Source organism: Ursus arctos, unplaced genomic scaffold (assembly GCF_023065955.2).
Source record: "Ursus arctos isolate Adak ecotype North America unplaced genomic scaffold, UrsArc2.0 scaffold_30, whole genome shotgun sequence".
Taxonomy (NCBI): Eukaryota; Metazoa; Chordata; class Mammalia; order Carnivora; family Ursidae; genus Ursus; species Ursus arctos.
Window position 1 is genome coordinate 25,942,144 of NW_026622986.1, and position 14,664 is coordinate 25,956,807.

At 41.8% G+C, this 14,664-nt stretch overlaps 1 protein-coding gene across 2 annotated transcripts in view; it reads right to left on the reverse strand.

The window, feature by feature from the left end:
• The window catches only part of DHTKD1 (dehydrogenase E1 and transketolase domain containing 1), a 51,813-nt gene extending 43,331 nt beyond the window's left edge, over window positions 1–8,482 (reverse strand). Inside the window, exon 1 of one of the 2 annotated variants that reach the window (XM_026478639.4) lies at window positions 8,225–8,482. In XM_026478639.4, coding sequence (XP_026334424.1) covers window positions 8,225–8,381 — 157 coding nt within the window. In that variant the 5' untranslated portion in view covers window positions 8,382–8,482. The remainder of the gene's footprint in view (window positions 1–8,224) is intronic. The other variant, XM_026478640.4, reaches the window with a different exon arrangement.
• Window positions 8,483–14,664: the final 6,182 nt, after the last annotated feature.

Here is a 14,664-nt window from a genome sequence, read left to right on the forward strand (position 1 = left end):
CCCACACACAGCTTTTGCCAATATTCCCAGAGTTAGTTCTGGTCTTCCTCCCTGCTGAGTCTTGGTTGCTGCACATATCCTTCGGTTCTGGGAGATACCCTTGTATCTTTCAAGTAAAGTTCCCTCTTTGCGTTAAATAGCCGTGGTTGGTTTCTGTTGCTTGTGACCATAAGAACCTTAGCAATAGGGGAGTGAAAAAAAAATTATGAAAGGGATATCTACATCAATGACTTTATTCTCTCCGTAAGCAAGCACAGTAAGGGCACTCAAGAGTGTGGTTTTCAGGAAGAAAGGGTTCATATTAACCATCATGAACTACACAGGCAGATAAACTAAACTTAGTACTTAAACTTAAAGTCAGTAGAGTTCTGGGGCGCCTGGGTGGCGCAGTCGTTAGGCAGCTGCCTTTGGCTCAGGGCGTGATCCCGGCGTTCTGGGATCGAGCCCCACATCAGGCTTCTCCGCTGGGAGCCTGCTTCTTCCTCTCCTACTCCCCCTGCTTGTGTTCCCTCTCTCACTGGCTGTCCCTTTCTGTCAAAATAAATAAATAAAATCTTAAAAAATATATAAAATAAAAAAATAAAGTCAGTAGAGTTCTTTCTCATCATCTGGTCATAAGTAACCTCCCCCCAAAATCTCTAGATCAGATCCAATAATCTCCTTCCTTCAAGGCAGCATATGCTTACAGCAAGTGGGAATGTTGGATAAAATGACTGAAGACTCCAAGAAAGAGAATTTCATAATTGGAGTCCCTCTGAACCCCATTAAAATGTGACGGGCTGCCTCCCCGCTTCAGCTTAAAATGTCGTAGATAACCACATTAAAACCAAGACTTTGTACCAGAATACTATATTCTGTACAGCAAACTCAGACCTAGGCTGTGCAACTGAGTTCATTTTATATCATACCCTCTCTTTCATCTCAAACACAATATCTTTATTAGATAAATTTATTTTGCCAGATATTTCTTTCTTAAAAAAAAAAGACAAAACAAAACAAAACAAAAACCCCTTGTTTTGGTCCTTTCTGTTTTTCTCCCAATCCTCTCCTAAATCATTGCCAAGATAGATAAGTAAGGGTCACAGATTGATAGTAAATGATAGTGAGTACTAACATTTTTAGAAAAAGATTTTATTTATTTATTTGAGAGAGAGACAGAGGGAGAAAGCACGCACGTGAGTACAGGAGGGCAGGGCAGAGGGAGAGGGAGGAGACTCCTTGCCTAGCAAGGAAGCCCAATATGGGGCTCAGTCCCAGAATCCTGGGATCATGAGCTCAGCCAAAGACAGATGCTTAACTGACTGAGCCACCCAGGCACCCCGAGAACTAACTTTTGCTACACATTGTGCTCACTGTTTCACACACTGCATTTAACCTAACTCTTAAAACACTGAAATAGGTATCCTTAGCTGCAGAAGAGTAAACTGAGGCTCAAAGAGGTTAAGTGACTTGCAAAATGTCACATAGGTAGTGAAGAAGGTAGAATTTGAACTCAAGCATATTTGACTTCAATCCAGTCTTTTATCCATTATATTATAACAAAAATTGAAAAGGAAAGTCCAGAGCCTACAGCAAAAGGGATGAGAGAACTGGACATCATGGAGACATTAAAAAAAAAAAAAAGTACAAGAGCCAATGTCATCAGCCTTTTTTGGTCTTCATTTGTACTCCAGAGTTATGGAGATTTTTAAAAATCTCTAATGCAATAAGATTTTCTTCAACTGCTTTTCCCACGACTCCAGTAAAGGCTCCCGTTATTTCCAATGTGCAACATACCTATAACCTCACTTCAACTATCAAAGTTCAATGCCAAAGTCAGTAACCACGCAATGCTGTTTGGAATCCTATGGCTCCCATGTTCTGCTGGTCCCTAAATTCTGCCATTTTTTATAATCCAAATCCTCCATAATTAAGTTTATACTCATGAATCAGCACTCTTCCATTTTCAACTGCGATTGCTGATAAATAAATTCAAGCTTACCTGAATTGAGGCTTACAGAGGTTAAAGTACAAGCTGTTACTAATGGTTAGCTACAAAGAACACTCATCAAATTTTAACTAGTGAAACCACTGCCATCTAAGAGGTTACTAGAAGCAAATTCAGTATCTCCTTAAAGCCTCCATGTAATGGAAGCCTTAGCAAATGATGCAGTTGTCCTATGCAGGCATGGATTTTCAGCCAAGATAAATATTTGAAGAAAGAAGGCTGACGAAGGAAGGGCAAAGAGGCGGAGGGAGGCACCCTGACTTTGATCATACCTCCTCCTACTTCACTATGTCACCTTTGCTACGGGAGGATGCCATGTGTCCATTTTCAGCAGGGCTTGTCCTTTGACTAACTTTGCCAATACCAAAAAGCTGTGTACGTGACCCATCACACCAACTCAAACATTCCTCTCAACCAAGACGGTACCTTTTGGCAGGTGTTATTTAAACCATGTACTCCTGGTTCTAATTAATAAAACTTAAGCACACACTTAAGTGGAACTTAAGAAAAAACCCAGCAAGTCTTCATAGTGTTCATCAGTAAAAAAGAAATTACTACTTTTTCTAAAACATAGTAATATAGTACATTACCCAATGTACACGGTGCTTCCTTTCTTGATACTTGGTGTTATGGTGGTACGTGCAAAATTCAAATGCACTAAATGTTACAAATAAATTGCATATACAGAATCATATTTCCATTTCTTTGTAGGAATAAATCATTTAATAAGTATTCCGTTAACTGTGGAGCTGAGAGGAATGTAAGACAAGGTCTTCACCAGGCAGGATCTCACAATGTGAGAGGATGGTCCCTACACAAAACCTCACAGTCATAAAACGTTCAGTAGAGTCCAAGGGGTCCCATACTGAGAGTTGAAGGAGATTAGATTAGGATAGCCTGGAGTTGTCTGGACAGATGTCAGGGAAGAGATGGGAATGGAGGTGGGTAAGAAGTGGAAAGGCATATAGGATAAAGGCTAGAATGTGGGGCAATTTATGTCGGAAAGAGGTAAGAAAGAAGGCAGAATGGGTCATGAAACATGAAGGGCACTGAATATCAAGCTAAAGAATCTGATTTTATTCTGAGAGGCAAAGTAGAGCCTTTGGACATCTGAGTTCAGAAAAATGACTCAATGAAACCAATGTTTCAGAAAGACTGGACTAAGCCAGCCAGGAACTAGGCTACAAATTTTATACCAGTGAGACTAGCAGTTTTATCTTTTTGAAGTCATGCATCTCTTTGAGAATTCAATGAAAACTACAGGCTCTTTGCCTAAAAATAGACACACACAGAGTTGTGCAAAGTCCACAGACCCTCTGAAACTTTTTTATAGGGATCCACGGCCCTTGGTTAGGAACACCTGAGTTAAATATTTTTTTGCAGCAGACCAGAATTAAAGGCCTGGGCGAGGATCCCAATAGTGAAAATAGAAAGAAAGCAAGGCTTTAAGAAACACAGTGCTCAAAATTTGATATGAAGTATGAGGTGAAAACTTTGAAGGTGGGTTGCTTGCCCCAGATCTTTACAATTCATCTGTAGTGGAGACTCCTACAACTCCCAATATCCATGTTCCCTTCTCTTTCACGGTAATACATGGTTGAATATATGGATATTGAATAAAGATATACATCCCGGCCTCCCAGGCAGCCAGTTGGCCATGTAACTAAGTGCTGATGAGTGAGAAGGTAATAGCAGTGATGTCTGCACCTTCTGGGTCTTGCCCTTAAAAGGAGAAGTGTTCTCTTTCCCTTCCCCCTTTCCTCTGTCCTGCTGGCCAGACTGGGGATACAATGGTGACCCATCCTGGACCAGAGTAGAGAGTATCACCACAGGATGGTGAAGAAACAACATAGAAGGAGCCTGAACCCCATATGACTTTGCAGAGCAAAGCTGTCATACCAGCTCAGACCTTTGCTCATCTTACTTAAGTCACTGTTATGCCAGGTCTCTGATGCGTCCCTGAACTTGTTCTATCTAATACACAATTTGGTACCCGAGGTGGCTGGCTACCATAACAGAGCCTAAAATACACATGACATTGGCTTAGCCAGTCTGGCAGTAGGTGCCAGGGACCAGATATTTCAGACTAGAAAGCTAACGAGGGCTGTGTTATGCTGTCTGACAAAACACACAGTAAAACTGTCACCTGTGATATCCTGTGGGCAGACTTTATGTCCATGGGGCTATAGCTTAGTAGCGTCTGATCGCTGTTTCTTGTCACTTTCAAGAAAGCCCTGGGAGAAAGATGAGGTCAAGCGAGATCAAACAAGAAGGGATGGAGGGAAATTCAGCTCTGCTGCGGGAGGCCTCTGTACCTAGAAGGCAGATCCTGGCAAGCTTGGAAAATTAGAAGCACTTAGAAAAGGTAGTTTGAGGTGGGTGGGGGTGCCTGAGTGGCTCAGTTGGTTAGGCGTCCACCTTCAGCTCCAGTCACCCTGCTCAGCAGGGATACTGCCTCTCCCTCTCCCTCTGCCCCTCCCCAGCTTGTTCTCTCTCTCTCTCTCCCTCTCTCTCTCTCAAATAAATAAACAAAATCTAAAAAAAAAAAAAAAAAGTAAGAGAGAAAGAAAAGAAAAGGTGGTTCAGAAGAGGCTACCTTAGCAGGAGGTTAAGAAAACAGACAAACCCTTCTTCAAGTACCTTCTAGAAAGCATTCACTGTTAGATGATAGGAGCCAGCTGAGCCTACAAGCTCCACAAAGGGTGTTGCCTTCCCACTATTATTTTAGAAAGTCTCAAGGCAAGCACCATTAAGTTTAGGGAGCTGAGTGGGCAGGACACAGAAGCAATAAATAAAAGATCAGAGGTTTCAAGGCTTAAAAATAGGTCTAGATAAGATCTTTGACTGAAGGCAATTTGCTCATAGAATGACCACAGGCAAAAAGACTGCAGACCTATGACTGTTACAAGAAACTTATACTGCTAGGTGCCTGGGTGGCTCAGTCAGTTGAGCATATGGCTCCTGATTTCAGCTCAGGTCATGATCTCAGGGTCCTGGGATGGAATTCCGCATCAGGCTCCGCACTCAGCAGGGAGTCTGCTTCAGGATTCTCTCCCCTCTTCCTCTTCCCCTACCCCCTCACATAAACAAATAAACCTTAAAAAAAAGAGAGAGAGAGAGAGAAAGAAAATTGTACTGTCAAACGAATCCCAGTTCTGGTCATAAAAAATAGTTGTGATTGATGACCCCAAAAGTAACTCTCAGGCCCCTAACCTTACTAAAATAAAGTAGGTTATGGAAGGTATGCAGCCCCCAAGGACGGCACACTTCCCAGTGCCACGTCAGAGATGGCCACAGAAGGCAATGGATGAAGAAAGACACAGAAGGCACAGCCAGGGGAATGTAATGTACTTACTACACAGCCATACCAAGGAACTTTTATCATTCCTCTCCAACAGGATTTGATAGCTGGTTTGAATAGTGACTGCTGTAGTTCCTCATTCTTTCCTTTTCCAGATGAGCATTTTCTTTGTATATGGAATGTGTCAATAGGGGATGTGTGGCAGTTCATAAAATTCCAGAGCATGAGAAGACACCGCCAGCCCTGACAGAGAGGACTGTACATTCTCCAGAGACAATGGACTTTGAGATGGATTCAAGAAGTGAATAGAGGAGAAAGGAGGTGAATACATTCTATGTATGGGAAGAAAAGCTTAGGTTATTTGAGTGGCCAGAGGGGTGGAGTGTGGTGATTACTAATTATTTTCCAATATGCTCAGTTGGTTGTGTCTGCCTTTGGCTCAGGTCATGATCCCAGGGTCCTGGGATCAAGTCCTGCATCTGGCTCCTTGCTCAGTAGGGAGCCTGCTTTTCCCTCTGCCTGCCACTCCCCCTGCTTGTGCTTTCTCTTGCTCTCTCGCGCTCTCTCTCTGACAAATAAATTAATTTTTTTAAAAATTATGCTTTCCAGTCTCCTTTTCAGATATATATTGACCAAGTTCTGGCCAGGGAGATGCCACTCAGAGAGACCCCACTCTCCTCTCCCTTTCTCCTACCCAGCCTAGTAGGAGACAGTGATCTACAAACAGAGTCACTACAAAATAATGGAGTAAATTCTGAAACAGAGAGAAGAAAAACCTGCCAAGGATCTGCATGCAATGGTAATTTTGAAGAAAGGTATAGGGTGGCCCACTTGCCTTTCAGTTTTATTCAGAGTAGTTAAAAGTTAAGAAGAATGAAAAGAAAATGATTGCCTTTAGCAACAAAATCCCTTAAGCTAGATCCTGTAACTGTGGAACAATGGTTTCCAGGCACTGATTTCACTCTTGCCTCCCAATACCACAAGGAGCCACCCTTGGCCTGCTGTTCTAACTCAATACTGACCTTTTCAAAGGTCACCAAGTGAGGTGCTTGGTCGAACATGTCCTACACATACATCCCTTAAGACAAAAATAGTATTTGGCCATAGCTGGCTATGGACTTTCTGCTAGAGAATCACCTTGGATGCCTGATAAAAATCTGTATTTTTTAACCAGATCTCAGACCACTGAATTAGAACCCTGGGGTGGGGGGGATGCGTGGGAACTGGCTTTTTTTTTTTTTAAGATTTATTTATTTATTTGAAAGAGAGAGAGAGAGAGCGCACCGGGGTATAGAGGGAGTGGGATAGAATCTCCAGCAGACTCCCTGCTGAGCTTGGAGCCCCATGTGGGGCTCCATCTTATGACCCTGAGATCATGACCTAAGCCAAAATCAAGAGTCAGATGCTCAACTGACTGAGTCACCCAGGCTCCCCAGGAACTCGCATTTTAAAAATCAATTCAAAGTGATTTGAATACACACTTAACGTTTGAGAATAAATGACATACAAAATTCTTGACACCTGATTTGCAAAGTGAAATAAGACATCAATAGTCTTACCCTCAAGGGATTAACAATCTAGTTGGCCAAAATGCTTTCCCTAAAGAAACCCCATTGCACCCAAGAGACAGAAATCAGGTTTACTATAAATGTCCCCTGAGGTCAAGAGCAAAATATTGAGGTTCCAATGCATAATAGAATATTCAAAGTTCAGGGGCACCTGGGTGGCACAGCGGTTAAGCGTCTGCCTTGGGCTCAGGGCGTAATCCTGGCGTTATGGGATCGAGCCCCACATCAGGCTCCTCCGCTATGAGCCTGCTTCTTCCTCTCCCACTCCCCCTGCTTGTGTTCCCTCTCTCGCTGGCTGTCTCTATCTCTGTCGAATAAAAAAAAAAGAAGATTCAAAGTTCAAGTACTTATAAGATGAAGAGGATCTTCATTGTTAATCTAATAACTGGACTGAAGATGCCAAATGATCTTCCTCTAATAATCAGTCTGTATTCATCTTCTACTCTGTAAGGATTAAATATAGACAACTTTAGGGGCACCTGGGTGGCTCAGTCATGATCTCATGGGTCATGGAGTCCCCAGAGGTGAGCTCATGCTGAGGAGGAGTCGGCTAGAAGATTCTCTCCCTCAGCTCCTCCCCTCACCCACCTGCACCCGGCGTTCTCTCTCTCTCTCAAATAAATACATATTAAAAAAAAGAAAAGAAAAAACATACACAACTTGTGACATAAACCAAATATTCAAAATAGGTCTCTTGCACATGAATATGCAAAGAAAGTTCTCAAAAACTGATATTCATGTTTCCAAATCCATTAAAACCACCAGTAACATACTTCCAAATCCAGAAAGAATTTAAAACTCTGAAATTAAAGTAAGAGGCTAGTTAGGTCAGGGAGACAGATAATACCATGCGGTGGTCCAAGACCACCAACTAACTGCCCTCTTCACCCTTGCAGTAGTGTCGTGATCCCCACACATTCTGTTCACACGCGCCTTAGAGATGGCCCTGGAAATGTATCTTTGAATAAACTCGAGAAGCTGGGAGATCTCAAAACTCTTCTTTTCCCGCAGCCCCGCCTTCGCAAAGACCTAAGTTTCCACAAGTTTACTTTACATGCAAGGAATAGAAAAGACAAGACCTCACAAAACCAGTCGGAACACGAACGCTGGTCAGATCACCCAAGCGAGGCCGAGACCTCGACCTCAAGATTCGCCAGCTACCGAGGCTGAACAGACGATGACCCTGACACAACACCCACGCCTGCCTCCCTTGGCCCCCTCACCTCCCCTCGCTCCCCACCCGCCTGAGCACACTTTGCACACCCCAGAAGTCCGACCTCCCCCACAACAGCAGCCCACTTCAGGCCTATCGAGGAGTCCCCCTGCCTCCCCAGACCCTGCGCCCACGACCCCGGCCCTATCCCAGACCTGGAGGGAGCGCCAGGCCGCCCCGGGGCTCCCGGCTCTCGGGCTTCCTCGGCCGGTAGCCATAGACGCCCTTCTCCGTCTGGTAACCGCGCCGCAGGAGGAGCGGAGGGGCTCGGCAGAAGCCTCGTCTTGCTGCTGCCACAGTGGCCGTGGCCATGTCCCCCCTGGACCCCCGGCTCGGAAGACAAGAGGCAGCACCCGCCGGGAGCACGAAGCGTCGCTCTCCCGCCGCCTGGAACCTGTGCAATGGCCCAGCGGGAAGCTGGAGCCGGGAGGCCGGAGCCCCGCCCCGGGACAACGCCCCCGCGCCTGACTGGCCAGCGGCCGGCCCCTGGGAGCCAATCCAAGTCAGCGGCTGGCGGGGCGGAGCCTCGTCCGGGGATCCGGCGGGACTCTGCGGCCCTGGAGGCTGAGGGAAGTAGGGAGTGTGGAGCCGAGCGTCGTCTGCTTTCCAGTACAAAACTCGTTATCTCTGTCTGTTCTAAGGACTCCCGCCAGGAGTATTTACCTAACACCGCCTCTCAGCTGGAAGCCCCAGAACACAACCACACAGACACGAAATAGGTTTTCATACCGAAGGGGAAAATCAGCGACAGGGTGCAAAAAAAAAAAGGAGTGGGACAGAGACCAAGGGACGGAAGAAGGAAAGGTCATATGAAGGATCCAGAAAATCAATATTGCTCCTTTTTTTCTTAAGAAACATTGAGGGAGGGGCGCCTGGGTGGCACAGCGGTTAAGCGTCTGCCTTCGGCTCAGGGTGTGATCCTGGCGTTATGGGATCGAGCCCCACATCAGGCTCCTCCGCTATGAGCCTGCTTCTTCCTCTCCCACTCCCCCTGCTTGTGTTCCCTCTCTCGCTGGCTGTCTATCTCTGTCAAATAAATAAATAAAATCTTTAAGAAAAAAAAAAAAGAAAGAAACATTGAGGGAGAAGGTAGAAAATAGGAGAGGAGGAGCCTGTAAAAAGGGGATAAAATAAAAGTGAAAAGAAATTGGGCATGGAAGATTTCAGGCGGTGTGGAAATACTGAGAGTCTCCGTTGGTCTATCTCTGACAGAATTTCCCTCAAACTATTTTATTCCACGACTCACCCTTAACTTTGCCAATGCAGTGGGGGGATTGAAGGGATCTGTATCCTTCCCTAGTCAGTCACCCATCATTCTAGTCAGCCGTGCAGCTGTACCCCATACCCCTAAGAACATTACACGTTATGAGCCCAAAAGATCTCTCTACCTCACTCACTCAAGCACCGTGCCCACAGAGCACTTTGCTAGGTTCCAAGGATTAGTAAGATACAGTGTCTTCCCTTAATCAATTCCCAGTCCAGTTGCAGACTGAACTCAACACACAGTATGAGAGATGCTTGGACAGAGGCATGTGCCCTGCAAGCACAGAAAATCAGCATCAAGTACAAACAGGTGTGCCAGGGGACCCTCCGAGTGAAAAGGACACTAGAACCAGATCTTCAGGGATGAAGCTGGTTATGGTGATTATGATATTTTTCTTTCTAATTTTAACACAAAAGAGTCCAGAATACGTTTGAAAGATGTTCCAAAGTACTAAATCAAAAATACAGAAGGGAGGGATAATCCAACAGAATGAGGTCCGTGCAGAGATGGGGAGGGATGGGATCAAAGCACAGATGGTGCTAGAAAGAAGAAGAGACGTGTCTTCCATGGATTCAGGTGGAAATAAGAGAAGATTGGTGCAAACGCAATCAGAGTTATAGATTCAATGGTAGATTTCTGAGGGAATTTCTTCTATGTGAAGTATGAGGCTATAATTTCCGCCAAAGAATTATCTGAGAAAGTGCTGGGGAGTGGGGAGGCAAGTCAGAGTTGAGAAAGGTGGGGACAGTAGGAAACTGTCATTTAAGAAATTTTGTAAAATGGAGATGATTGTTCTAAAGTTTTGGGGGCCACCCAGTTGAGGTTGGTGACCCTGAATAGAAAGAGATACCAATTTCTGCTCTTTTGTGATTTTCTTCATTAGTGCTCAGCTGGTTTGGTACAGAGAAGGTGGGAAGGATGATGATTGGATCCATTCATGGCGGTAATTTTTCCAGGCAGACATGGTAGAAAGTCCAAGAGACAAAAACATTCAAGATACTGGTTAGTGAATGATTGAAATTAAAAACAAACAAACAAAAAACCAGGGACTCTATGCTGGGGGGAAAAAAAGGCTAGAAATATAAGAATGGACTGATAAAGGAAGGGAAGTGCCAATGAGTTGACAGTTTCAATGAGGTTGATGAATGGGTAAGCTAGGGGTGCCTGAGAATCCGAGCTAGAACAGAAGGTCGTAGTAAGAAAATGGTGTGTTTGAAACAGTTCTTTCTGCCATGGGTCCAGTCTCTGTGCTTTAATAAAAACATATTTTTGAAGAAAGAAGGAAAGAAAGAAAGAAAGAAAGAAAGAAAGAAAGAAAGAAAGAAAGAAAGAAAATGGGGTGTTTTGATGTGATGATTGCAGAAGTGATGCAAATTTTGATAATGATAAGGAATGTTGGTTGGTTAAAGTAGATTGAGGGAGAATGTCATCAGCTGAGAAGGTCAGAACTGAGAGGTCAGATTTTTAGATGAGGTGCCATAGGAACACTCACATCACCTTGGAAATGGCAGGAATTGAAGTAGAGGAAGACTGTTAGTCATATGTTGAAGCCTCTGGTGAATAAAGAGGAACAACTAGGAAGTTGGCAGATGATGCTGCAGAGGGGGAAAAGGTGTGGCATATCCCTAATGCATGGACTGTGCAAAAATGTAGTCAGCAACTGGGAATAAAGATGACACAGATCCCATCCCTGGACCCCAGGTACATCTGTCCAAAGTAGTTCTTAAATCTGTCCACTCTCCATCATTACCTCCTAGTCCAGGCCATCAGCACCTCTCTCCAGGAGGACCACAGTAGCTTCCTAAATGGTCTTTGGCCTTGGGTCATTCCTTGCCTTTCCATACTTTTTCCACATTGAGTCAGACTTATTTCCTAAAATTAATATCTGATTCACAGAGCTGTTGTCTAAGAGCAGTCAATTAAAGAAATGCATAGCAGACTGTGGGGAAAAAGAACTATTATTATCATTAGAATATTACTAATGCTATTTTTAAAACTACAGTTTATATAGTTTAATAGTTTTATTATTTCTGGAAAACTTAAATGTTTTGTTCTCTTTTCTACTATTATGTTATTTCTACATAGAATATGGATATAGACTGTTATATAGAGATGGTTCTATATATAGTTCTATGCAGATTCCTAGAATTGAAATGTAATGCTGTAGTAGTTGCATGAGTGCTGTGCTGGGTATCAGGCTACCAGATTCTAATTCCATTTTTTTCATTGATTGGCTCTGTGGCCTTGGGAGTACACAACCTCTCTATTTCCTCATGGTCTACATGTTCTATAAAGTTCATTCAAATTAAATGTTTTTGATTCTAAAGCTTAATATACAAAGTAAGAGTATATGTATTAGGCCACTAGAGGAGAAGGGGAGAGTGTAGGTCTCACTTATTTATACAATGGAATGCTCTACAGGAATTAAAAATGAATGAACTAGATGTACACATAGAACACAAATATTTCCCAAGAATATAAAATTGAGAAAAAAAATGATAGGAATGATATTCACACAAATTTTTAAAATATACAAGTTAGTGAATGTGTTTTTAATGAACCTGTACATATATAGTAAAAGTATAAATATGTGATTAGGTAGGATGCATATCAATTTCAGTAAATTGTTAGGGGGGGCATGGAGAGGAATAGGATGGGTGGGGCAAGAGCTTTTATGATTTCTACAGTGCTATAGTTCTTCTGAAAATTCTGATATAAATATTTCAAAATGTTAGTCTCTGTTAGTATTTCAATATGTTAATATTTGTCAAATTGTGGGCGATGAGAATATGGGTATTTGGTTTATGATCTTTGTATTTTTCACCTTTTAAAGATATTTTATATTTTAGAGGAATCTGACTGGTTTAGTCGGTAAAACATGTGACTCTTGATCTCACGGTTGTGAGTTTGAGCCCCACGTTGGGTGTAGAGATTACTTAAAAATAAAGTCTTTAAAATAAATAAATATATTTTATATAATATTACCTACATTGGGAAAAAATAAAATAAAATATTTTAAATTTTAAACATTTATAAAATATTTTTGAATATAGCTGAAAATTAGAAAGGTCTGCCCTGATACCCTTCTTAAAATTGCAACTAACCTCATCACCCCTCATACTTCTGCACCTTACTCTACTCTTCTTATTTTTATCATTACACATATCATTTCCTAACATACCATAAAATCTGCTTATCATTTTTGTCTATCTCCCTTAACTAATATGTAAGCTCCATAAAGACAAAGATCTTTGTAGGTTTTGCTCATTGATGTATCTTAAGTGCTTAGAAGAGTGCCTGGCACAAAATAAGTACCCCAGAAACATTTGTTAGTGAATGTATGGACATTAGAGGCTGACTGCCTGTGTTGAAATTCTAGTGCTACCACTTTCTAGCTGTGGGATCATGGCCAAGTTACTTAAACACTCTAAGCCGTAGTTTCCCTATCTGTAAAATGGGAATTGTAATAGTACCTACCTAACAGGGTTTGTGTAACTACCTGTAAACCACTTTAGAACAATGCCTGGCATAATGTAAAGACTTAATAAGTATTAGCCATTATTATTATTATTGTTATTGTGTTGTTGTTGTTGTTGTTGTTGTTGTTGTTGTTGTTGTTATAAGGTCTTAGTCATAGTAGTGGCCCTCAGCATGATTCCTGGGGTGTGATGATCTTGAGCCTATATGAGGCCTGATAAGTAAGTCTGAGTGTCAGGGTACAAGATAATTAGCAATGACTCAATATGAGAATGGGAATATTCTAGGTATCAACTGAAGGGGTTCAGAGTATGCCACCCCAAAATATGTCACTCTGGCATAGGGATCATTTTGAACTGAAAGCAATTGAAAAGAAACAAATATAAGAAGGGCAGAATGATTCTTAATCACTGAAGACAACTAGACTCTAATCAGCCCAGAGAAGGCACCAGTGGAATCTACCAAACAAACTCACTAAAACAAACTTTATCTTCCATTGGTCCCCCTATATTTACCTCCCCACAATTTGCCACCCCTAAAAACCTAAATACTGTTTCCTTTTTCTCATCTTTTCTGCAAATTCATTGTTCTTTTGTTAAGATGCTATATAAGCCCAAGTTCTAACCACTCCCTTGAGTTACTCATCACTGAATTTCTCCCATGTGTGCAGGAGGGCAGCGCATGTGTTGATAAATTCTGTTTTTCTCTTGTTAATCTGTCTTTTGTCAGTCTAATTTGCAGGACCCCAGGCAGAGAGTCTAGGAGGGTAGAGGGATAAAATTTTTCTTCCTTTACACAGCTAATTCTGTCTTATTAATAGAATTAAGTTCAAATATGGGAATGGTCAACTCATCAGGCTAGAAACAGGCCTGTTTAATTTAATTTAATTTAATTTAATTTAATTTTATTTTATTTTATTTTATTTTATTTTATTTTATTTTATTTTATTTTTGAGAGAGAGAGTGAGCATGGAGGAGGGGCAGAGGGCAAGGGAGAGAGAGAATATCAGTCAGGCTCAATATCTAGCACGGAGTCCAATGAGGGGCTTGATCTCACAACCCCGAAATCATGACCTGAGACAAAATCAAGAGTCAGATGCTTAACCAACTACGCCACCCAGTTGACCCACACTTATTTTATTTTTGAAGAAAGGTCTTTCCTTGGGTTCTTTGTCCTATTATTTGAAGCACTGAGTGTGCTAGAATTTATACTTTGAAGGTAGAATAATTTCTTGCAGCAGCTACTTTCTATTAAAAGGAATTCTCAAATTATCATGATAATGGAGCACATACATACATTATTCCTTTTTATATATAACCCAAAATTTATCTGTTGCCAAAAGTAACTAATTTCATTTTCTTTCCTTACCCCTGCCCACTTTCATTAGAGATGTTAAGAAGAAGAAGGTATACATAACCAACTATTCTGACCCAGGTAAGTGAGGAGCAAAAAGTGAAAATTTTTTTAAAAAGGTAAAATTTATTCAGATGAATCCTTTAGGCTAAAGGATTTTTCTCTATTGCTTTTACCTAATCTCATTTCTTCCCTGATTAATAGAAATTCCTTAAAAAATGACTACTTCTTAGTATCTTTTCTTTCCTCTGGCTAATAGCAAAGATCTTCTCTTTGTTTGGATGACTTTCCCCCCTACATAGTGAAATATATCTGACTTATAAAATATATTTATATAAGTATGTGTATATAACATATAGCACTAAAAATAATTTTGGTTATTACAGCACCTGGCTAGCTTAGTCAGTGGAGCATGTGACTCTTGGTCTTGGGGTCATGAGTTCAAGCCCTATGTTGGGTGTAGAGATCCCTTAAAAATAAAATCTTTAAAAAATAATAACA